This window comes from Aedes albopictus, chromosome 2 (genome assembly GCF_035046485.1).
Source record: "Aedes albopictus strain Foshan chromosome 2, AalbF5, whole genome shotgun sequence".
Classification (NCBI taxonomy): Eukaryota; Metazoa; Arthropoda; class Insecta; order Diptera; family Culicidae; genus Aedes; species Aedes albopictus.
The window spans coordinates 487,175,321-487,198,280 of record NC_085137.1 but is presented as its reverse complement, the minus strand read 5'-3'; the positions used below and the strand labels follow the sequence as shown (position 1 = coordinate 487,198,280).

The 22,960-nt window shown below is 38.8% G+C and overlaps 2 protein-coding genes across 3 annotated transcripts in view; one reads left to right on the top strand and one right to left on the bottom strand.

The window, feature by feature from the left end:
- LOC109623124 (uncharacterized) overlaps positions 1 to 22,960 on the top strand; it is a 582,257-nt gene that overhangs the window by 466,411 nt on the left and 92,886 nt on the right. For both annotated transcript variants that reach the window (XM_029870626.2, XM_029870625.2), the window contains exons 7-8: positions 5,320 to 5,450; positions 12,616 to 12,786. In XM_029870626.2, the coding sequence (XP_029726486.2) occupies positions 5,320 to 5,450; positions 12,616 to 12,786 (302 nt within the window). The remainder of the gene's footprint in view (positions 1 to 5,319; positions 5,451 to 12,615; positions 12,787 to 22,960) is intronic.
- LOC115265451 (serine protease snake) lies at positions 5,507 to 6,733 on the bottom strand. The gene is made up of 4 exons (XM_029870629.2): positions 6,667 to 6,733; positions 6,582 to 6,602; positions 5,984 to 6,517; positions 5,507 to 5,920 (listed from the first exon to the last, which is right to left on the bottom strand). Exons 1-4 carry the CDS (start codon positions 6,728 to 6,730, stop codon positions 5,577 to 5,579), a joined length of 963 nt encoding a protein of 320 aa, XP_029726489.2. The 5' UTR covers positions 6,731 to 6,733; the 3' UTR covers positions 5,507 to 5,576.

Sequence of the window (22,960 nt, the reverse complement as noted above, 5' to 3'; positions counted from 1 at the left end):
GAGGTCCAAAAATATGGTTCTAGCGAATAAATTTTGAGGCACATCTACTTTTCATAATACTTCCTTTTGGACATAGCGTGCTCCAGAAGTATTTTCAGAAGGTACTTTAGATATCTTCTAAAGTACCTTCTGAAAATACTTCTGGAGCACGCTATGTCCAAAAGGAAGTATTATGAAAAGTAGATGTGCCTCAAAATTTATTCGCTAGAACCATATTTTTGGACCTCTAGATTCAGAAAATATGTGGTTTAAAATAATCCATCTTGGGTTTTTTCCCATACATTTTTATATGGGACGAAATTGACCTCGAAATGACTTTTTTCGATATTTGTATGGAAAAATAGGAAAAAAATTCAAAATATCAAAAAACCCAAGATGAAATATTTTAAACCGCACAGATTCTGAAACTAGAGGGCCAAAGCTACGGTCCTAGAGAATAACATTTGAGGTACATTCGATTTTCATAATACTTCCCGGTGGACATAGCGTGTGAAGATCCTTCTGGGATTTTAACAAAAAAAAATGTTCTGGGTTCTTCCGTACTTTTTCTGAGATTTCTTCAGAAGATCCTTCTACGATTCCGTATAGAGTTATTACGCCGACAATAGGTTTTCATCACATTTGTGACCACATTTTTGAAAATTTATTTTCGTTGAACGCAAGAATGACACCAGTACCCGGATCGACGTTTTCAAATATCCAGGAACGTAATTTTGGTATCCTAACAAAAAAGGATACGTTTACTTCCTTCCGAAAGGCATTTCGTCACGAATATCATTTTCACAGATTCTTATAAATGTTTCGTCTAGGATACTTTTAGAAAATCTCCAGGAATTTTTCTAAGCAATCACTTGTAACTTCTCCAGAATATTGGATTCCCCAATAAGTTCCTCCAGAATTCTTCTAGGTTACATTGTACCATGCCGCGTGTTAATCTTTTGGAATTTGATAAGAATTTTTAGAGAAAAGAGGTTCTGCCACTTATGATTTCTTTAGAAACTTCTTCTCTGATCAACCTAGATGTCTCTTTTTCAATTTCTCCTGAAGTTTCTTTGGGGATCCCTTCATATATTCCACCAGGAATTGGAATTTATTAACATTCAGCTCGCTGACGTTGTGTACGGTTTGGGTCTAGACTGGCCCTAAAGCACAAGGTGGGCTAAGAAAACCATTCTGGGATTAAACGTAGACAGACATCCTGTTGAAATTCATCCAAGAGTTGCTTTGGAACAATACACGTCGGACTCGACAATACGGAGTCGGGCTCCGGCGCTACCCAAAAACACACCTCGCAAATGGAATGCTGTAAGAAGCTGAAATTTGTACTGATAAATTAGCAATGTTGGCTTGACAAAATGTCCAAATTTCAGCTGTTTAGGGCATTCCGGACAATCGATTCCGACCTGTATAGGAGTTTCTCTGTTTCTTCAGAATTTTCAACGGAAATTCTTTCAAGATTACTTTCTGAAATCCCTCCAGATTTTTTTTCTGATACTTCGGGTTCTTCCTGAATTTATTTCTGGGATTTCTTCAATAGTTTTTCTAGAATTTTATCAGATGTTCTTTCTTGGATTCTTTAAAGAATTTTTTTATGATATTTTCCCTGGAATGTCCTCCATCCAAATATTTCTTTGAAGGATTTCTACAGGACTTTGTATTGGTATTTATGCGCAGTAGAAACACCTACACCTACTGAAACTGTTATTATGAATACATCCAAGAGATTTTCCAAGAGGATTCTATCTTTCTTTTTTTTTAATTTCCCCATGTTTCCTAGATGAACCAGCCTTGGGTTTAAAATCTCGTTAATAAAGATAATATAATGATAATAATTCTCCCACATTTCCTTCTGCGTTTTTTTTTTTGGGAATCTCCCAGAAGTTTAGTCTAGTAATCTTCCAGAAATTCTTTCCTCAAATCCCCCAAAATTTTCTTCAGGGAGTCCTCGTGATGTTCTATAGAGAAATCTCCGGGAGTTATTCCTGACTCCTCTTTCCTAGAGAAACTTATTTCTGAAAGACTTAACTCCTAATTCACCTAAAGGAACTTCTGAATTATATCCTGACGATTTCTCAGAAGAAATCAATTAAGGAATTTGGAGGAATACAAGGAAGAATCGCTAGTAAGAATTACTGGAGAAAACCAAGGATGACAAGAGAGATCTCTGGTATAATTTTGAGCCCCATCGGAAAGAAAAAGCGACCAGTAGAAAAAATTCAGCACATCGCGTAGTTTCCAGAAAATCGCGTGAAATTTAATTCACTTTGAAGAAGTCTTGTAAAAAAGATTGCAGTGTAAAAATTCAGGCAATGACAGGCAAAGAAAGTCTTAAACTGTTTAAGTTTTCGAATAACACTTGAAGAAGTAGGCCAAGTTCCAGTTGGTAGGTAGAGCCGTTAAGAAAAATAAGAAGAAGAGATGAGAAATAGGATCTTCAGAAGGAAATTCTTGGAGGAATATATGGACATCCTGGAGCAATCCCCGGAAGGGACACCAATTAAGGTGCTCTAACACAATAAGCTACTGAAATTTAAAAAAATCGATTATCCAGGGTGATTTTTTTCTATTGCCGGATAATCGAGTCCGTCCTTTGATGGTTTTATGTGTACATCTCTTCTATTACTGATCTATCATGGTTAGCTACTTATGTTACACTTGGAAAATGATTGAGCCATTTTACAAAACGACTTAATTGTTGGTGATGATATTTACGAGTTATCTCTTGTCACTTCCTGTCAGATTTTTATTAATTGAATTGGCTCGGTCTAACTTATATTGGGCTATTGGTTTAATTTTTCTCATGTTCAAATAAGATGTAAAATTATGCGTGAGAGAAAGCATGAATTAACGTTATTTACAGCTGAATTTGAAATGTGTAGAAAGCTACTGTGACGTATACGTCTTCTATATCTTCATTAGTGATTGCTTCAAATTATTTCATGGATACATTGCCTCAAGATTATTCTTAAACTATAAATAACTCGTATTCGAGGGAACACATTTTACAAAAACGTTAGTGTTGACGAAACCAGATAACGACAAAAACGGAACATACCTGTATTAAAATACTCATAGAATTCATGATTCTCACAAAGTATGTCTCCTTGTTTTGCAATTCTAGGTATGAAAGTTCTGTCACGGTCGCCATGTAGTTTATACAATAGGTACATTGTCTTCGTATTAATGTGAAGAATCATTGGATTGAAGAAATATACAGAGATATATTTGCATTTTATGGCAGTACAACTATCGGCTATGCAAACATGGAGAGTGTAGAAACAAATTGAAGGGGTCTTCAAAAAGGCACTTCGTTGGCAGTTCACAATGTACATAGGTAATTGAACTTGGATGTTCTGATCCATGTTGCGAGACCTTGACGATGGCAAATAATTCTGTTAAAATATTGGGAATGTTGATGTTAGGCTACTTTTATTAGCAATATGCAACTTGGAGACATGCTACAAGTAATCCCAAAGTTTTGCAGGAATTTTGAAATTTTGAATGAAAATTTTAAAATTTCTATCTGAAGTACACCTAAACCTTATTTTACGTCCACTATTGGCTTAGCGAAAAAAATTTCTACCGACAAAATAATGATCAAAATACACATTTTTATATTTTTGTACACTACTCCTAATCACGAAGATGTTTTAAAAAATATAAAACTGTTGAATTTGTTCATTGTCTTAGCGGTAGAATTTTTTGTCGCTCAGCCAAGCGTGGACGTAAAAAGAGGACGAGGTGTAAACGATATTTAGACTTAGTTCTAGCATTATACTGTTTTATCAGATATTTCAAAGTTATGGTTTGAGATTTCAATCATTTTGCATCTACGTTTTTACCTTGGTTTCAGATTTTTTATTAAACAACTAGCTGGCCCGGCAAACTTTGTCTTGCCCGGTTGTGGTGGTTTGACAACTGTTGAGCTCAAAATATCACCGCACTCTAGATTGGTTTCATTTCGATCGTGTTGATTTCCTTTCCAGCTCATGAAAAATCAGTAACTTACCAATTTTCTTACTTTTCTAGTTGATTTTCGTAACTTTTTGTACATATAAACACAGCCACCACGAATACGAACCGAACCGTGCAAGAGTCATGCTGATCGGTTAATCCGTTCTTGAGTTTTTTTGCCTCAAAGGAACTCCAAACTCATTTTTATATATATAGAAGGAGCAATATTTTCAAAATCGGGTTTCGTATGCATATAAAAGAAGAATCAAGGTATCTCCTGATTTTTGTCTTCTGATGGAAGATGTTTTTACTTTTTAAACAATTTTCTTTTTAATTTTCTTTGAAATTGTTTTTTTTTTTCGTAAAAATAAAAAACGTTATCCATCAGGAAAAAAAAACAAGGAGATATTTTGATTCTTCCTCTTAATGTATACAAAAACTTATTTAAAAAAAATGAGGAAATGGGTCCAGTTTTGCCATAAGAGAAAAAATATGGAACAACCAAAGTATAAATCACTTACACAGGAAATATAAAAGTATTGGGGTAGACAAAGTTCCCTCTTTTCAAAAAAAAAACTTAACTAGCTGAAACATTCGGAAAAGGCATCAACAATTCTCAAATTTTCACTTTTTGATTAACAACTAGTTGTCTATTTTATGGTCCTCATTTGGGCAAGATTAAGCTATTCCACATAAAATAAGATGTTAGTAAATTGCATTATGTTACATATGTGATAGCCATTTTTAAACTGAACATTTGAATTTAGATTTTTTAAATTTTAGATTTAAATTTTGGTTTACTTGTATTTTAACTTAGGCTGACGCTACATTTTTGAATTTAAAATATTCATGACTCACATAATGACCTTTGAAAAACTTTTGATGTGACTTAAAGTTGTTGACAAGGAAATAATTATACCGGATTTATTCAACTACCAGTCAGTAAATTTGGGATTTTTTGTGGAAAAAAATTACAGTCCGATTCAAATGTTGAAAACTTTGTTTTATTAAAGTCAACGCTATATTGAAATAATCCCCGAAAAGTCAAATGATTTATAAAAATCCAAGCTTCTAAAAAGTCACGCGAAAATCTTCAACTTTTTGAAACTTTAATTACTACTGCTCAATTTTGAACCACCCTAACACAAATCAACGAGACGCTTTTCACCTGCCAACCAGTTGGATAAGAGGATTGCACTTAATTGAAAATTCCTACCGAGAACCCGGCCACATTCGATGCAATGTCTCACTCGACCCCCCGTCAATGCAATGGTTGGCTTTGATGTTACAACCTCATTCCTAGGCTTCTCTATGTGGTGTTGGTATATTAATGTGTGTGTTTTCTATTTTGATGTCCATCCACAGGTGACCTAATGCCCGGGACTTACTGCTCCAGGATTTTCACCAACTGTGATAAGAAGGCTTGCCGGCTACAGTCGCCCAATTTTCCCGGCGTTTATCCACGGAATCTGACCTGCTACTTTGCGGTGCGACAGGTAAGTTAGTGGCAGCTTTTAGATGCAGTTTTTCATTACTATGAAGTTATGTAATGACGCTTGATGATTATGCGATGGTATAATCAGAAGAAAAACAAATTCCACTAAGAAGTATTACAAGTTTATTTACCAAGAATCCAAATCACCATCCCAAACGACATACTCGATCCACTTCACGAACGATGATATCCTTGTGTAGAGCGCAACAGATTTCATCAATCCACAGGCGTCCTGGCCACGAGACGTGAGTCCCACTACGTAATAAGTGCAACCCTTGTCTTCCATCATGACCTGCAGTGGTCCTCCGGAGTCCCCCTTGCAAGTGTCCTTTTCCTCTTCACTTCCGGCACAGATCTGCGAATCGATGATTCCATGTTTGAACTTCCGGTTTCTCTCGAATGCACGATCACACTCGGAGGCATCGTACAGTTCCAGTTTGACTTTGTTTAACCTGGTTGCTTGTTCTGTAACTGATGTTTGAAAGATGGGTTTTTACAATAACTGATCTAGACTTCGAACAGATTTAGCCTTACGGAATCCCAGCTGACCGAATCCAGTAGCAATCACGGATGTGAAATTGAAAGCATCGGATGTCCACAAACAAGCTGGTCGGATGTACGGCGAGAATCGAATCCGTTGCTTGACCTTTACCAACGCTATATCATTGTACACGCTGCTAAACTTGTAGTTCGGATGTCTAACGGCCTGCAGCACATCGAAGTCCACGTGATGATCGAAATCGTTATGCAAATCGTACTCTCCCAAACGCACCACCACCGGCGTACCCCGTTCGCCGTCCACAATACAGTGACCAGCAGTCACCACATACCACTCGCTGATCAGAACAGCTCCACACAGAAAAGTGTAGTCCGTGCTGATGTAATCGATCGATTCCCAACCGAGCAATGCATGATGCGGAAATTCTCCTTCCTGGGCTTCCTCACCGCCAGCGATCACCTCAACCGTGTTGGTACAGTTGAACTCTTCGTGAACGATCGCCTTGGGTCTGGCGATCAGCGAGATGATCCCTACCCGGGATACCGTTAGACTACGGTACTCTTGACATTCTAATGATGAATAATGAACTGAATTAGAATCATAGTTTGCATTTTCATTTGGAATCCTACTTACTTTGTTCAGCTATTCGTTGCGCTGAAATAAAATCGAATGAGATTTTGTATTGCATAAACTCTTCAATCTACACTCTTTCACTTACCATAAGCAACGTAGAACGCCACAATGCACAGCTGGCTCGAAACCAAGAATCTAACTGCGACCATCTCTCGACTGAATTGCGCGTCTTCTCGGCGTTTATTGACCGTATGGTATTTGTTTATCTCACCTTTTCAGAGCGTCTGAATCCAGTCGGCCAGCCAGCCAGACCAGCTAGACCTGATCGAGGAAGAATAACTGCTGCCAAACGGTCACGCGACTCATTCTTATGGACAATTAACAGGGCGGCGGCCGGCGGTTGACAAATTCTTGTTCAGCCACCGCAGCATCGATCGGTTGAACGCCCAGAATATTCATGAATAATTTTTAATCAAAATGATTCATTTATGGAGATTTTGTTTACTCTTTTGAGACGCGTGACAGACGCGTGCATTCATGTTCACCTTCGAGTCGTCGCGGCTCTTTAACTGCCGTTCATTCAACGAATATTTTTCCCATGCTATATGAGAATCCCATATAACATGGGACAATTGTGCGTAAAACGGCAGTCAAGCTCTATGGAATTCCCGTTTTAAGCATGATTGCGATACTTCAGACATTTTAGAGACGACGCAATGTAACAAATATCAATTGCATTATGATTATGATTCGTGCGCATTAGTGGAAAAGCCATGGGATCGGAAGTGTGTCAGTGCGAATTTCTCATTATTTGCGCGTCTGTTCGGTGTATAGCAGTCTACCGTAGTCCAGAAGAGGATATCCGTCGTTCGACTGGCAATGAAGAAACGGAGGCATACATGTACGAACTGGTGAGCTCGTTTCATGTTATTTTTAATAGATTCACGATTATGATATATTGATTCGGGGTAATCAAAACGGATTCTTTGATTTCTACCGACGTTTCAGACACCTTTTTTGCTCCTTTTTCTTAGGAATAAAAGCTGTGCAGCTGTACGATGGTTTTGTTTTGCAGAAACTTCTGTTTATACGGCTATGTAGTTCGAAAGGCGTATGCGTCGAAGTTTGTTTCTGCACATTACGAAGCAGATAGAGAATATCGAATATTTCGTTCAAAAGCCGAATGCTACAGGCAAGCTCGGCTTATCTAGAAGATTCCCTGAGTGTGCTGCTGGAGGAATCCCAGAAGGAATTCCCAGAGGACTCCCTGAATGAATTCCAGGAGAAACCCTGAAAAGTCTGCTGTAGAAATCTCTGAATAGACTTTTGGAGAAATCAAAATAGGAACTCCAGCAAGAATTGCTGAATGAACTTCATGAAGAATTCCTCGAAGAACTCCTTGAGCAAACTCTAGAGAAACTCCTGGAAGAATCATTGAAGGAACTCATAGAGGAATCCCAGCAGGAATTCCTTCAGAAATATTACGAGGAACTCGTGGAGAAATTCCTTCCTGGAATCCTTGAAGGATTTCCTGGAGGAATCCCTGATAGAATTTCTGGGGGAACTCCTCATGAAGATTCAGGAGTAAACCATAAGGGAGTTCCTGAAGGAATTCCTGACAGAGTTTCTGGAGGAACCTCTAATGGAGATTTTGAAGGAATTCCTGAGTGAGTTCCTGGAGGAATTCCTTACGGAGTTCCTGGGGGAATTGCTGATGAAGTTCCTGGAGGAAACGCTGATGAAGTTTCTAGAGGAATTCTAAGGGAGTTCCTGGAGGAATTCCTGAGAGAGTTCCTTGGAGGAATCCCTGATAGAGTTCCCGAAAGAATTCCTGAGAGAGTTCTGGAGAAACCCCTAAGGGATTTCCAGGAGGAATTCCAAGCGGAGGCCCTGGAGGAATTCCTGAGAGAGTTCCTGGACGAATACCTGATGAAGTTCCTGGAGGAATCCCTGAAGAATTCATGACGGAAATCCTGATAGAGTTTCTGGAAGAACCCCTTAAGGATTTCCTGGAGGAATTCCTGACGCAGTCTCTGGAGGAATACCTGGCCGAGTTCAGGAGACATTCCTAACGGAGTTCCTAGCGGAATTCCTGATAGAGGTCCTGGAGGTCCTGGAGGAATCCCTGACGAAGTTCCTTGAGAAATCTCTGACGGAGTCCCTGGAGGAATTCCTGACGGAGTTCCTTGAGGAATTCCTAAGGGAGTTCCAGGAGGAATCCTTAACGGAATTTCTGGAGGAATTCCTGGAGGAATCTGCTACGGTGTTCCTGAAGGAGTTCCAGAGAGAATCTCTGAAGAAGTTCCTGAAGGAATTCCTGGCGGAATTCCTGGAGAACTCCCTGACGGAGATCTTGGAGGAATCTCTGCAGACGGAGGTCCTAGAGGAATTCCTGACGGAGTCTCTGGAGGAATCCCTGATGGAGTTCCTGGAGGAATTCCCGACGGAGTCCTAGGAGGAATTCCTGATGGAGTTTCTGGTGGAATACCTGACGGAGTTCCTGTACGAATTGCTGATGAAGTTCCTGGAGGAATCCATGAGGAATTCATTACGAAAATACTGGAGGAATCACTGAGGAATTCATTACGGAAATCCTGGAGGAATCCCTGACGGAGATCCTGGAGGAATTCCTGATAGAGTTTCTGGAGGAACCCCTAAGGATTTCATGGAGAAATTCCTGACGGTGTCCCTGGACGAATTCCTGATGAATTTCCTGAAGGAGTCCCTGAGGAATTCATTACGGGAATCCTGGAGAAATCCCTGACGGAGATCCTGGAGGAATTGCTAATGGAGTTTCTGGAGGAACCTTTACAGGATTTCCTGGAGGAATTCCTGACGGAGTCCCTGTAGGAATACCTGAGAGAGTTCCTGGAGGAATTCCTGACGGAGTTCATAGAAGAATTCCTGATGGAGGTCTTGGAGGAATCCCTGAGGGATTTCCTGCAAAAGTTCCTGAAGGGAATTCCAGGAGAAATACCAGAAGGATTTCCTGGAGGAAACCCTGATGGAGTTCCTTGAGGAATCAATGTTGAAGTTTCTGGAGAAATTCCTGGTGGTATTCCTGAAGAAATCCGTGATGGATTTCCTGGAAGATTCCCTGAAGGAGCTCTTGAGGCAATCTCTTCAACAAACCCAGAAGAAATCCCTCCAGTCTCTTGAAAAACGCCAGGAAAAATCTTGAAGAATCTCATGAATTAAACCCTGAAGGAATTTCTTGGGGATTCCATTGGGGAATGGGGATTTCAAGGAGAGATTCCTGGATGAATCCCTGAAAAAAATCCTGGAGGAATCTCTGAAAAAAACTCTTGTAAAAATCCCTGAAGGAATACCTAAAAGAATCCCAGATCCAGGAGAAATCCATGAAGAAGTTCCTTTATGACTTTAAGATATCCAGAAGAAATCCCACTAAAAACTTCAGGAAAAATCTCTGAAAGAATCCCTAAAGGAATCTCTGAGGGAGCTGCTGGAGGAATCTCTGAAGAAAAACTTAGAAGAATTCTTGAATGGCCTGAAAAAAATGAAAATTTATTGAAGATGTGTACGCAGAGCTGTTTATCAGTGTATCTATGCCATCTCTGTTCACCTGACAGGTAGGTTGTCTGTCATTTCAGAACCAATTTGGTAACTATTGGTGGAGTTTCTTCGTTATGATGGTGAATCATTTACTAGAAAAACCTTTTATAAAAACGCATAGTTTAAAATTTTTATCATTACAACGCAACGATAAACTAATTATCATTTCGCAATAAATCTTCGGTCCGTTGATTATAATAGAAATTAACTTCGTCATATGCGCTATTTCCCGTCATATTGGATGCAAAATAGCCAATATTTAAAGATATTTCAACTTAGTTGGCCAATGACTCATTAGAAGGGATGCTAACATAAGGCTGAATTTCAAAAGGCTGAATGCACAAAAGGCTGAAATTGCAAAAATGCAGAAAATTAGTTATAGTACTTCTTCTTTTTTTCTGACGTAACGTCCCAACTGAGACAAAGCCTGCTTTCAGCTTCTATACGCATTTCAACAGGTTTTAATTGAGAGCCTTCTCTGCCAATGGCCACTTTGCATTTGTATATCGTGTGACAGGCAGGAAGATACTTTATGCCTGCGGTCTTTAAGGAATTTTCCATTACAAAAAGTTTCTGGCCCAAGGGAGAATCCAACCCGTCACCCTCAGCATGACTACCCGTTCGCTAACCAGATCGACTACATATATGAGTCCTCGTCATAGAATATGCTTAGTGAAGAGCCTAATGATGCATACCAACTAACACAAAAAATGACTGATGGTATTTCAATCGGAGATTTTTCCTTCTTTGAACATGAGCTATTCTTTCGAGTCATGCTGTTATGGAGATTGGTTGCCATTACAGCTGCCAACAATATGATCAGAGATTTTTCCTTCTTTTAAATATATGCTTGGAGAAATACTGTCATAGTTATGTAGGTGATCAATAATGCATACTTTAGCGCGGAAAAACAGTCCTAACGCTTTCCGATTTCAAACATAGTAACGGAAGCATGTTCGTCCAATGAACCATCAATCAATGAGCGGTAGTGTGCGTCAAATGTCAAACTCAAGCAAAACCAATACAAGTGTCAGGGCTGAGTGGTCGGCCAACTAGCAAATTTTCATAAAGATCATTATGTCAGTGTACGCTATGATTAATTGGAGTGTTATGTCTGTTTGTCTATGATGTTAGTGTTGCCTTTAGGCCCGCATGACTGCCTTTAAGCTTGCTGTTTGAAAACTAGTCGAATCATTATTTCAGCCTTATGCTATTTCAACCTTTTGACATTTTCAGCCTTTTGTGATTCAGCCTTTCGTAATTCAGCCTTTTGTTATTTCAGCCTTTCGTGTTTCAGCCTTTTGTACGTAACCCCATTAGAAGAAAGCAGCAAAAATATGTAAACTTAATACAGTATTGTTCCGATTTTTTCACGCCTCTTTTCAAAAATGCTTTTAAATATTCCTCAAAACCTATTCGCAGTTCCAGTATTTTTAAAGTTTCAAAACGAACCTTCAGCATTCATCTTGAAGAAAAGGGGAAACACTTGCTTTCAAATGAAACAGTAAATTAATGGAAAATGACGCGCGGAGGGCGTGATAAAATCGGAACATAACTGTATTCATTCCTTGCAGCACCATAAATCAAATAATTACGCAAAATTTAACGTTTCAATTTCACTCCACTTTAGACTTCACAATTTTTCTCATTTCGCGTATGACGAAGACAACCACACCAAACCAGCAATTAGCCGAATTGTTCATCACTGTTCAATTTTCACTTCGCCAGATTTACTTAAACTCTGTGGCACCTCAAAGATGGATTTTACTGCTGCAGTATGAAGTAAAAGCTGCCCAATTATTATTGAAATAAATAACTTTTTCCTAGCGGAGCGGACCTGGTGTGATGGTTAGAACACTTGACTATCACGCCGAGGACCTGGGATCGAATCCCACTCCCGACAAACTCGCAAAATGAGAGTTCTTCCTTCGGAAGGGAAGTAAAGCGTGGGTCCCGAGATGAACTAGCCCAGGGCTAAAAATCTAGTTAATACAGATAAAAAAAAAAAAAAAACTTTTCCCTGTCGGTAAATTGTGAAAAAACAAGTTATCTTCGATACAGATGCAGACAAATGTATTCACGGATTTTCTGCATCTTTTTAAGATTTCTTGATTGCACTATGATGACGTGTTATGACTGGTGGGCAAAGACATTAATTTAAATATCCTTTAAAACATCGGAATCGAGGAGCGGACCTGGTGTGGTGGTTAGAACACTTGACTATCACGCCGAGGACCTGGGATCGAATCCCACTCCCGACATACTCACAAAATGTGGGTTCTTCCTTCGGAAGGGAAGTTAAACGTGGGTCCCGAGATGAACTAGCCTAGAGTTAAAAATCTCGTTAATACAGACAAAAAAAACATCGGAATTTGGTTGAATTTAGAAACGAAATGGTCTGGGCCTCTGTTATTCCAGTTGGATAACCTTGGATCTAATTTCCACTCATCCTCAATTTAAAAATAACTTTAACCCCCTTTAAGCTCTTATCATACCTTTTCTTCGTCTTCCCCCCGCGCAGCACGACGTCCCACCGGGCAAGCACGCCTTCATCGTGATCAGCCAACCCAAGGGCAACCTGGTGTGGATCTCGACGGAAGCCTCCACTGCGACCATTGCCAGCGCCACCAGCGACAAGGACAAGAAGTACCGACCCCGGCTGCACACCTGGAGCGAATGCGACAGCGTACAGGTAAGTGATGCATCCCAAGAATTTACGTATAATCCTTTTTGCTCCCTATGTTCAAGTCAGTTATACTGCTAGCTGTCTGTACACCTACATCTATAAGTAGTATACCACCACCAACCATCCTCCCGAATCACCAACGCCGCGTCCGAGCAAACACAAATTGACCTAGTATAGAATTACAACGAGCAAGCAACGGACGTTGCAAAAATCCGACCCACTGAACGACTTACAACAAGGACCGACCGTAGAAAACTGACCGATGACCACCCGGTAGGTAGCTGGTGTAGGGTTACAAGCCATGTGCGTTGAAATATCCTACTGTGTGCAACGACAATTTAAGCCCTTCTTCTCCGGATGCAAATCCAGCAAATTACACGGTACTCAATCGAGGGATTGCCTCCATCGCCCCCCAAACTGTTTAGTATTCTGCGAACGTAAAGTTAGCCCAAATCTTCTAGCATTTGCTCGTTTACCTCCAGAACCTGGTCACAGACAAATGGTTGGAATAGTTTAATTCATAATTTTCTCGATAAACTCACAACATTTTACAGAAAAGTTACCTGGAAATCCTATAAAAAATATTAACTAAGAATTATTCAAGCTATTTCTCAACAAATTTACATAGATTTCACAACAAATTAACAAAATTAGTCAGTAATTTTATGTGAAACTAACTTCGTAAATCTCATAAAAAATGCTGCAATACAACGAAAATTCTCTGACACAAATGCATTTCAAAGTGTAAAATCTAAAAAAAATAAACTGCGGCAGCAATTTGCGATATTTTTCAAAGAGGTTTCGCTAGCAATTATTTTCAACACTAAAATCGTGAATCTCTTAAAAAAATCTCCAAAAATAATTCGAAAAAAAATACGCTTCTTTTTCTTTTAGTAACTTTTCAAAATAATATTCATTGACCTGAGGCCAAATTCCGGTGCACAGTTTCTTCGAAGAGAAGAAATTTTCTTCCATTGCCCACCAGCAAGAAAATTTTCTTCTCTTCGAAGAAAAAGTGCGCCAGAATTCATCTTCTGATCTACTTCCAAAAGCACCGAACTCAACCTTCCCTTCCGGAAAATTCTTTCAGCAACGTTATTAGATTTTATATGTATTTGAACAAAATCTCTCTAGTAATTATAACATGACTTTCTGACATACGATTTGTCTTTGATACTTTCAGAAAATATACCAGAAAATCAATAAAGACTTTTTTTTTATCAATTACCCTCATCGAACTTCTCTATATATTTTAGAGGCAACCCCAAAAGTTTTTTAGAACTGCTCTAGAATCTCATTCAAAACCTTTTTTTCACTATTACACTCTATTTAATCTATCAACAGGTCAAAAAATATTAAAAATGTCATTCCTTATGAAACGGATCTGTATAATTTTCTTAAGTTTTCTCTAGAAAATTCTTTATAATATTAGCCCAATTTTGTAAGGAATTTTGGAGATACTTTTTATATAAGCTTATCAGTAAAACATGTTTTGACTTTTTGAATAAATTTTCTTTGATATTCTTGTATTGTTTAGAGAGCTGTTATTGCTATTAGTAACAAACGAAAACTAAAATGTTCATTCCAGATTTTTATACACAATTCCTATTGGTTTCACTTCAGATAGGGTATTGATTCCCTTATTAAGCATGTGGCTCCCATTTTCATCCTACGAAAAACAAAGGATTGAAGCTCTGTTTGTTTTGTTTCTTATTTTTGTATTTTTTGTTGGAAGTGAGCCACGCATGAAAACAAAAAGAACGGAATCAATCGGCTCCGTAATCGCTTGTTTTCAAAAAGGATGAATATGGGAACGTGAGATTACTGATGGCACTCATACTCAAGTTCGTTTAAAAACTAATGTGTGAGTTCTTGCTATGGCAATTTCATGAGTTTATTTTTTTTCATAGTTTTTTACAGAAGATCGTCCAATATTTCGATTAAAAGCTTTTCGCAAGAATACAGAAAGCGATGGATTAAATAAAAGAGGCCCAAAAATTTTCAAAAAATTACGGGAAATATCAAAAAGTTTTTTACAATTTATATGTTTATCGTTATGAAAGTAAAAAAATACAGTCTAAAGAGTAGGCTGCAAAACGTACTTTTGAGTTGATTCCTATTTCAGGTAAATCATTGAATCTTCGAGTCTTCCCGTGATGTAGTGGTAACGCGCCTATCAAGTGAGTAGGAGTATGAGTCGAGTCTGATCGAGAGGACGAGTAACTTTTTCGCCAATTTCACTTCAATTAATCCTTTTCTCACTCACATCTGTTTTACGACTCCCGGGTGCATTTGGGAACTTGTAGAAACAGAAACGCAAATATTTGTCTTTTGTCTATATTTGATGAACGTGGAACACAGAGGACAGATACATTACCTAGAACGACGCTTTCTAGTATTCTCAGAAGGAATTTTTAAGGGAATCTCAGAAGAAAATCATTCTTTCGAAAAGAAGGAAACAAAACCATTGTTGTTAAGCTATCAAAATCGCGTTCCAGATGATGGGTCATTGCGAGAAATGTGTTATTCTTAATAGCTTAAAGATATTTGTCCATGCCAACTTTTAGATTTCCTCCAGACCTCTTTCAGAAGTTTACAAAATTAAATGAAAGTTTTGAATTTCTACCAGTGTTGAGAATACTCACTTGCAAGAGTGATACTCACTTGCTTCTATCTCAGCCCAGAAGCATGCTATCAAAAAATGATGTTTGAAGGGCTTTTAGATTGTAGTTTAATCTAAAAGTTTGCCGAATAAAGTAAAGATCGCAGACGCATACCAAAGTTGTGAGAAAGCTGTGAGTACGAGGTGAGTAAAATTCGTGTAATTCATACTCACCTTGTGCTCACATCTCTCTGACGGTTTTGGTGTGCATCTGCGACCTTTAGTTTATTCGGAAAACTTTTAGATTAAACTACAATCTAAAAGTCCTTCAAACATCATTTTTTGATAGCATGCTTCTGGACTGAGATTGAAGCAAGTGAGTATATTTTTTCCCTAGTGAGTATTCGCAACACTGATTTCTACCAATGACCATAATTGTTTATACGTAACTACGTGTATAAACAGTACCTTAAAATTTTGAAGTAGAGCAGTACGAATACAGAGTTTTGAAAATATGGAACATACTAAAATTCAAATGTCCTGCGATGCAGTCAGCTAATTTCGAAAATGTTTCTATCAGTTTGACCTTTTTTCTTCTGAAATGCTTAGAACGCATTGTCGATCATCACATCCGTGATGTTCATCTGGCCAACGTGCCTCTTCATGTGAATCGACATGCTTACCAATCTGGAAAGTCTACTGTGACTCTTTACACAAAGTTGTTTACGATATCGAGAAAGCATTCGCTCAAAAGCAATCCTGCTTGGATGTTTTCTCAGATATCGAGGGTGCCTTTGACAACGTGCCTTTCGATGCCATATTGGAAGCCGCACGGGGTCATGGTATATCTCCAATGATTTTCAATTGGATTCACCAAATGCTCAAAAACCGACATCTCTTCTCGACATTGCGTCAAGCGGCGATTAGGAAATTGAGTGTTTGTGGATGCCCCCAAGGGGGAGTCTTATCACCACTTTTGTGGATTTGTTCGATCTTTACGTCTCTTTGATTCTGAAATCAATGTGACTGAACAGGTAAAGTACGTTGGAGTCATTCTTGATTCCAAGCTTTCCTGGACACCTCATGTTGAGTTCAGAATCAAGAAAGCTTGTATGGCCTTCGGGCAATGCCAGCGAACCTTTGGTACAACTTGGGGTCTCAAACCCAAGTACGTCAAATGGATTTACACAACTGTTGGTCGTCCAATATTGGCTTATGGATGTCTGGTGTGGTGGCAAAAGGGCGAAGTGAGAACTGTCCAATCAAAATTAGGCCATCTCCAAAAGATGTGCTTAATGGCGATGTCTGGAGCGTTCTCTTCAACTCCTACGGCAGCGTTCGAAGTGCTCTTTGACGTTGCCCCACTACACATTCATCTCAAACAAGAAGCACTTTCTTGGACTTACCGTCTATGGGTACTCGTTTTACTAGAGGAAACTCCTGTGAACCGCAGTTCAACACACACCTCGTTGTTTCCACTTTTGGTAAATTGGGACAAAGTTGTCCTTGCTCCAAGTGATCTTACAATTGCTTGTAATTTTCCATATAGGACATTTTCCACGAAATTCCCCCTTTCCCGAAATTCCCGAGTGGACATCTGGATATCTGGAGAGAAGTATTTCAGACGGCATCGTATGTTACACTGATGGCTCCCTTCTCGAAGGTCGAGCAGGTGCTGGTGTTTATTCTCGTGAGCTAAGGCTGTATCAGTCTTATTCACTTGGTAGACACTGCACCGTTTTTCAGGCCGAAAACTTTGCTCGTATGAGCGGAGTACAATCAGCACTTCAGCAGCACGTAATGGGCAAAATAATATACTTCTGTTCAGATAGCCGGGCTGCTATTAAAGCACTTGCTTCGACCAACTCCAGGTCGAAGATAGTTATCGCTTGTCGAACTCAAATCGAGGAGCTGAATTCAGCAAACGCTGTTCACCTTGTATGGGTACCTGGTCATTCTTCCATCGCTGGAAATGAATTGGCTGATGAGTTAGATCGCACTGGAGCATCACATGACTTCATTGGCCCTGAGCCAGCTATTCCGGTATCCAAGTGTTGGGTGAAGCTTCAGATTGACACCTGGGCTGCCACTCAGCACAAACAATACTAGAATAGTTTGGAGTCATGTCGTCAAACAAAATTGTATTGTACTGAGCCATCTCTAGGGGTGGCAAAGTATCTAACAAATCTGTCAAAGCAGAATTGCAGCATGCTGGTCAAAGCATTGACTGGCCACTGCCGACTCAGTTATCACATGGCGAATATTCAGCATGCTGATTCATTTGCCTGTGATAGCTGCGAATCCGATTATGGAACTTCGTATCATTTAATATGTAACTGTCCAGTTTTCGCGCAATTGCGTTTCCGAGTACTCCGGAAACACTTATTAAGTGAAACTGACTTCAGAAACCTAAATCTTCAGGACGTTCTGTTGTTCTTGACCCGCTGTGGTAAAGAGCTATAGGCTCTCTTTACGGTTCATGCGTTATAACAGTGTCCTTTTCAGGACGCTATGTGAACCCATTGTGGTACGCTTTTGTGAGTATGACGATCCTATTCCCATGTCCTATCCTTTTTCCTTTCCTTTTCCGTCGGGTAAATGATGAATAGGCTCGTGTTCATGGCGATGGCACAAATTTCCCGAATGGAGGAGAACGTGCCTTTAGAGCCGACCTACTGATACCTGATACCAGCTAATTTTGAAACTGTTTGCATGAACATTGACGACAGACTGATGAAAGTCCAGATATTTGTGAGTATATGGGACGATCCTCTTAACCTTCTTCGGGCATTGGGGTAGCATTATATGTTAGCTGTGGAATATTTCACGTCCTGGAACACATAGCAAAGTTGCTCAGAAGACTAGAAGATTCTACATAGAAAACAATATAGTTCGAGAATCACAGCGCTACTACAAACTACTAACGCACGAACATTATGTTCGGAATATTTCTCTCTCTCGAAGAAAACTAACAACGCGTGAAGATTATCTTCCGATTTCGATCCCTGATCAAGCACTCGCGTCTCCCTCGCTTTCCCACAAAGAACTCACTTTCAAAAAACAAAAAAAAATCCAAAATAAATTGCATAGAGAAACCTTCAAGAAATTTCCCGATCAATTCCAATGGAATTTCCTGTGTAATTTCTAAAGAAATCATCGAAGAAATTACCAAAGGAGTTGCCAGAGCATTCCACAATGAATTTGCTCTATGGAATTGCAGAGAGAAATCAAAGATGAATTGCCGGAAGAATAATAGAAGTAATTGTCAAATAAATTCTTCAAGTAATTTTGGAATGAATTTCCAATTTAATTGCTAAACAAATACTCACTGGATATAGGGGAAATTACAAATTTTCGGACGTTTTGTTTTCTTCGTCATGGTTTTTTTTATACCTATTAAACTCAAAATTGGCCTAAAATCTTTCCCAAACAAGCTGAATCGTACGACTAAGTTTTAGGCAATTTAACCGACAAATCCCCTCATGACGAAGATAACAAATCTGCCGATAATGCCCTTTGGCATCCTATGTATTGAACGAAATGGCAAAAAAAAAAATCAAAGAATTTGCAGAGAGAATTATCGTAATTGAATAAGCAATTTCCAAAAGAAATAATCACGATAAGTGAAAGGAAATTTAAGTTAATTGTTAAAAAAAATATCAGAAACAAATGCTCAAGGAATCCCTAGAAGCATTGCTGATTGAAATCCTAGAAACATGGTCAAAGAAATTCCGAAAGTAAAAGCAAGGAATTTCCGAACAAATTCTAAAAAAAAATTCTGTAGAATTGCCGAAGAATTTCCGAAGAAGTTCCCAAAGAAAATCCTTCATAATTTCTCATAACACTAGCGTAAAATATAAAATATCATCTTCGAATGAGTGTAATCAGTTTCGTACCTTTTAATTCCGCCCTATTTTGCTTATCCTTTAACAGATACGCGTATTTCGACTACCAGTGGATAACTGACACTGAGGAAGATTACAAGTGGTAGTCGAAATACACTGATAGGCAAAATAAAGTGTCCACCTAATCATTTTTTGAATTTCTCTCATTTTTTGGTTGAAATTAAAGTGAGAACACTGCAGTTTTTTTTCTAGAACTTCTTTTTGATATTCTTTTCAAGTTTTAGTTACAGAACAATGATAAAAAAAGAGTACGACTCAAAGAAAAAAAAATCAATTAGTATTAAAGAAAAAAACAGTGACAAAAAAAGTGCCCACTTCGAAAATCAATATGTTTCCGATAGGCTTTCATCGAAAGACCCCTCGATTGTTTATGTTTTGAGATTTAAACATGTTGATCGCGTTTGATTAGGTTAAAACAAAATGGAGAACGTAGTTGTTTCTAAAGCATTTCCCTTACTATCCGAAAATTGGTGGTTCGTGATGTGCAAAACGGTGAATCGCACCAGGCTGTCGCTAGGAATTACAGCATTAGCAAGGTAGCGATTGGAAAAGTTCTTCTGAAACAAAAAACATTTGGATCAGTGGTGGATTTTCCAGGTAGAGGCAGGAAACGCAAAACGGATACAATAACGGATACAAGAACGGACACCAAGGTCATGCGCGAAATAAAGAAAAACCCGAAAGTTACTGTCCTTGAGATCCAGGAAACCCTTCAGCTATCAGTTTCTGGTCGAACTGTTCGTCGCCGTTTTTTAGCACAGGGGCTCATTAACAAGGTTGCCTGGAAGCGCCCATTCAATAGCAAAGCAAACAATGCCAAACGGCTCAAAGTTTGCTATTAAGCATGCTGATAAGCCCTTTGAGTTCTGGAAAACAGTTCTCAGGACGGACGAATCGAAATTCGAGCTTTTCAATCGAAAGCGGCGGGTTCGTGTGTGGTGCAGATCGGGTGATGAGCTTCAGGATCGCTTCATCCAAGGCACGGTGAAGCATGGAGGAGGAAATGTGATGGTCTGGGGGTGTTTTTCTTGGAGTGGAGTGGGTAGTCTCGTAAAAATTGATGGGATAATCATTGCAGATTCCTACATCGACATCCTGCGAGAAAATCTGGAGGTTTCGCTGATCCAAACGGACCTTGAAGAGAAGTTTCTATATCAGCAGGACAACGACAAGAAGCATACTGCCAAGAAGACCAAGTCTTTCTTCCGGTCTTGCAGAATCAAACCGCTGGAATGGCCTCCAAAAAGCCCGGACCTCAACCCCATCGAGAATTTGTGGACGATTCTAGATGCCTGGGTTGACAAAATTGGCGTTACCAACAAGTCCAACACGCCAGGGAAGAGCTTGATCTACAGCACCGAAGGAACCTGGTGGAGAACATGCCAAAGCGCCTGCGGCTGGTCCTGAAGGCCAAAGGAGGACACATAAACTATTGAAACGCTTTTCTTTTACTTAGATTTATTTTCCCGGGAGCCAAAATGAAGTGGGCACTTTTTTTATCACTGTTTTTTCTATAATACTAATTGTTTTTTTTTTCTTTTTGTAGAACTCTTTTTTAATCATTGTTCTGTAAGTAAAACTTGAAAAGAATATTAAAAAGAAGTTCTAGAAAAAAAAAACTGCAGTGTGTTTACTTTAATTTCAACCAAATAAATGGGAGAAATTCAAAAAATGATGGGGTGGGCACTTTATTTTGCCTATCAGTGTATGCGTATCTGTCAAAGGATAAGCAAAATAGGGCGGAATTAAAAGGTACCGTAAACCGGGGTCTAATTGATCTCCGGGTCGAAATTGATCAGACGTTTTTCTATTAGATAAAGCATACTTTAAATGGTTTCCTTGCAAGTATCGTGCTGTTCGAATCTGATACTAAACGATATTTCTAAGCAATCTATTTTAAATATGCTTTATCTAGTAGAAAAACGTGTGATCAATTTCGACCCGGAGATCAATTTGACCCCGGTTTACGGTACGAAACTGATTACACTCATTCGAAGAGGGTATTCTGCTTAGAGGGTTCGAAAAGTCGGTTCAAGATAAAATAGCAAATAAAAAAAAATATTAATAAGTTTTTAAACGAAATGCAAAAGTGTTGCGAAAAAACAAAGTGTTGATTGAATTGCCAAAAAAAAACCCGAAGCATATTTCAAAGGAATTGTTGAAAAACTACCTTAAACTAAGTTCTTAGGAACTCCTAAAAAGTCTCTCAATCAATCTCCCATAAAAATTCCAAAGCCTTAAATCTTTTGACCAACTTTTCTGAAACCAGTATCTTTTGAAATGGCTCAGATTGTGAGGTATACGACGCATTGACTAAACTCGTAGCTCATTACAATACATCAGCAAAATGGTGAACAAATATCGAACTTTTTTTTCTAGTAGAAAGTATTCATTCATTTGACCAACTTCACCGAAGACAGTATTATTTTAAGTGCTCCAAAGCACAGGATATATGATGTTTAAACTAGTGTGAAAGTCTTGGAATGAAATGAAATAAATGTGAAAGGCTTACATCACTAGACCCACGTAGAGGTTGAATTTCAGACTGAATTGTTTTCTAGGTGAATGATCTCAGTCTTCTAAGCAACTTAAAAGAGAGTATCTTTTGAAGTGGTTCAGAGGCGAGATATACGACACCTTGATCTTCAGTGTTGATGATATTCTATTTTTAGGTGAGAATAGCACCTGTTAAGTCAGGTTGAAGGTCAATGTGGAGAAGCGGAAGGAAGTGATGATTGCAATTGCTTGCACACGGCAGGCCTTATTTGCCACTGTATCTTTACAAAGTCATACAGATGTTGGTGTGTTGGTGGAATATTGATGTTTTGGTATAGTGTTTACGTTTCTAGATTGTGTGTTGATTACTTTGCAGATAATGCGAAGATAGTTCTTGTAGATGTTACAGTCAGGGGACTGTTATGGTCTTCTTGTTTTCTTACCCAGCATTAAAGTTATGCTGCTGTGTTAAAAGATAGGTTGTCAGCTTTAGCCCTGCGCTTGAGCCGCTGTTATGCTGGCTAAGAAAACATTGCATTGGTACGATAGGGATGCCAATTCCTTGGTTACAGTGTCGTACAAAACAATAAAACCACCGGTCCTATTTCATACAACATGGCCAAGTTCGACGATATGGTACCCAGTTTCTTGTAAACCGATTTGGCAGAAATTTTGGCAGCCGACATGGATTTAGGTACGGGAATTTTGATTTGTATTAAATTGATCGAGTTCTGTTCACAACTTCCAAAGTTATAGATATACAATGCGACAAAACAATAACACCAGAATTTGATGGTTATTTGTGGTCAATTCGAAAAAAAAATGTCCCCAAGTTTAAATAGCATCCTTAATTTTAGTACTAGTATATCAATCATAAATCATCTCATCAGATGCTCTGATATATCCTTTGGTAGTGACAATCTGATTGTGGTCTTATTATTTTGTCGTTTCGTATATCTGTAACTTTTGATGTAGTGAACAGAACTCAATCATTTGAATACAAATCAAAATTCACGTAGCTCCACGGCGACTGTCAAAATTTCAGCCAAATCGGTTCACTAGAAACTGAGCATCACATCGTCCAACTTGGCCATTTTGTATGAAAAGGTTCTGGTTATGGTTCTAGTGATGGTGAATTAAAATAAGTTGCATTATGTAAAGCAGAACCCTAATAAAC

Bases quoted from the DNA above. Each gene is read 5' to 3' on its own strand.
- LOC115265451 (XM_029870629.2), bottom strand. From the start codon at position 6,730: ATGGTCGCAGTTAGATTCTTGGTTTCGAGCCAGCTGTGCATTGTGGCG. The intron at 6,518-6,581 runs GTAAGTAGGATT...ATTCATCATTAG, and splicing joins GCAACGAATAGCTGAACAAA to AATGTCAAGAGTACCGTAGT. The intron at 5,921-5,983 runs GTAAGGCTAAAT...TTCAAACATCAG, and splicing joins ATTCGGTCAGCTGGGATTCC to TTACAGAACAAGCAACCAGG.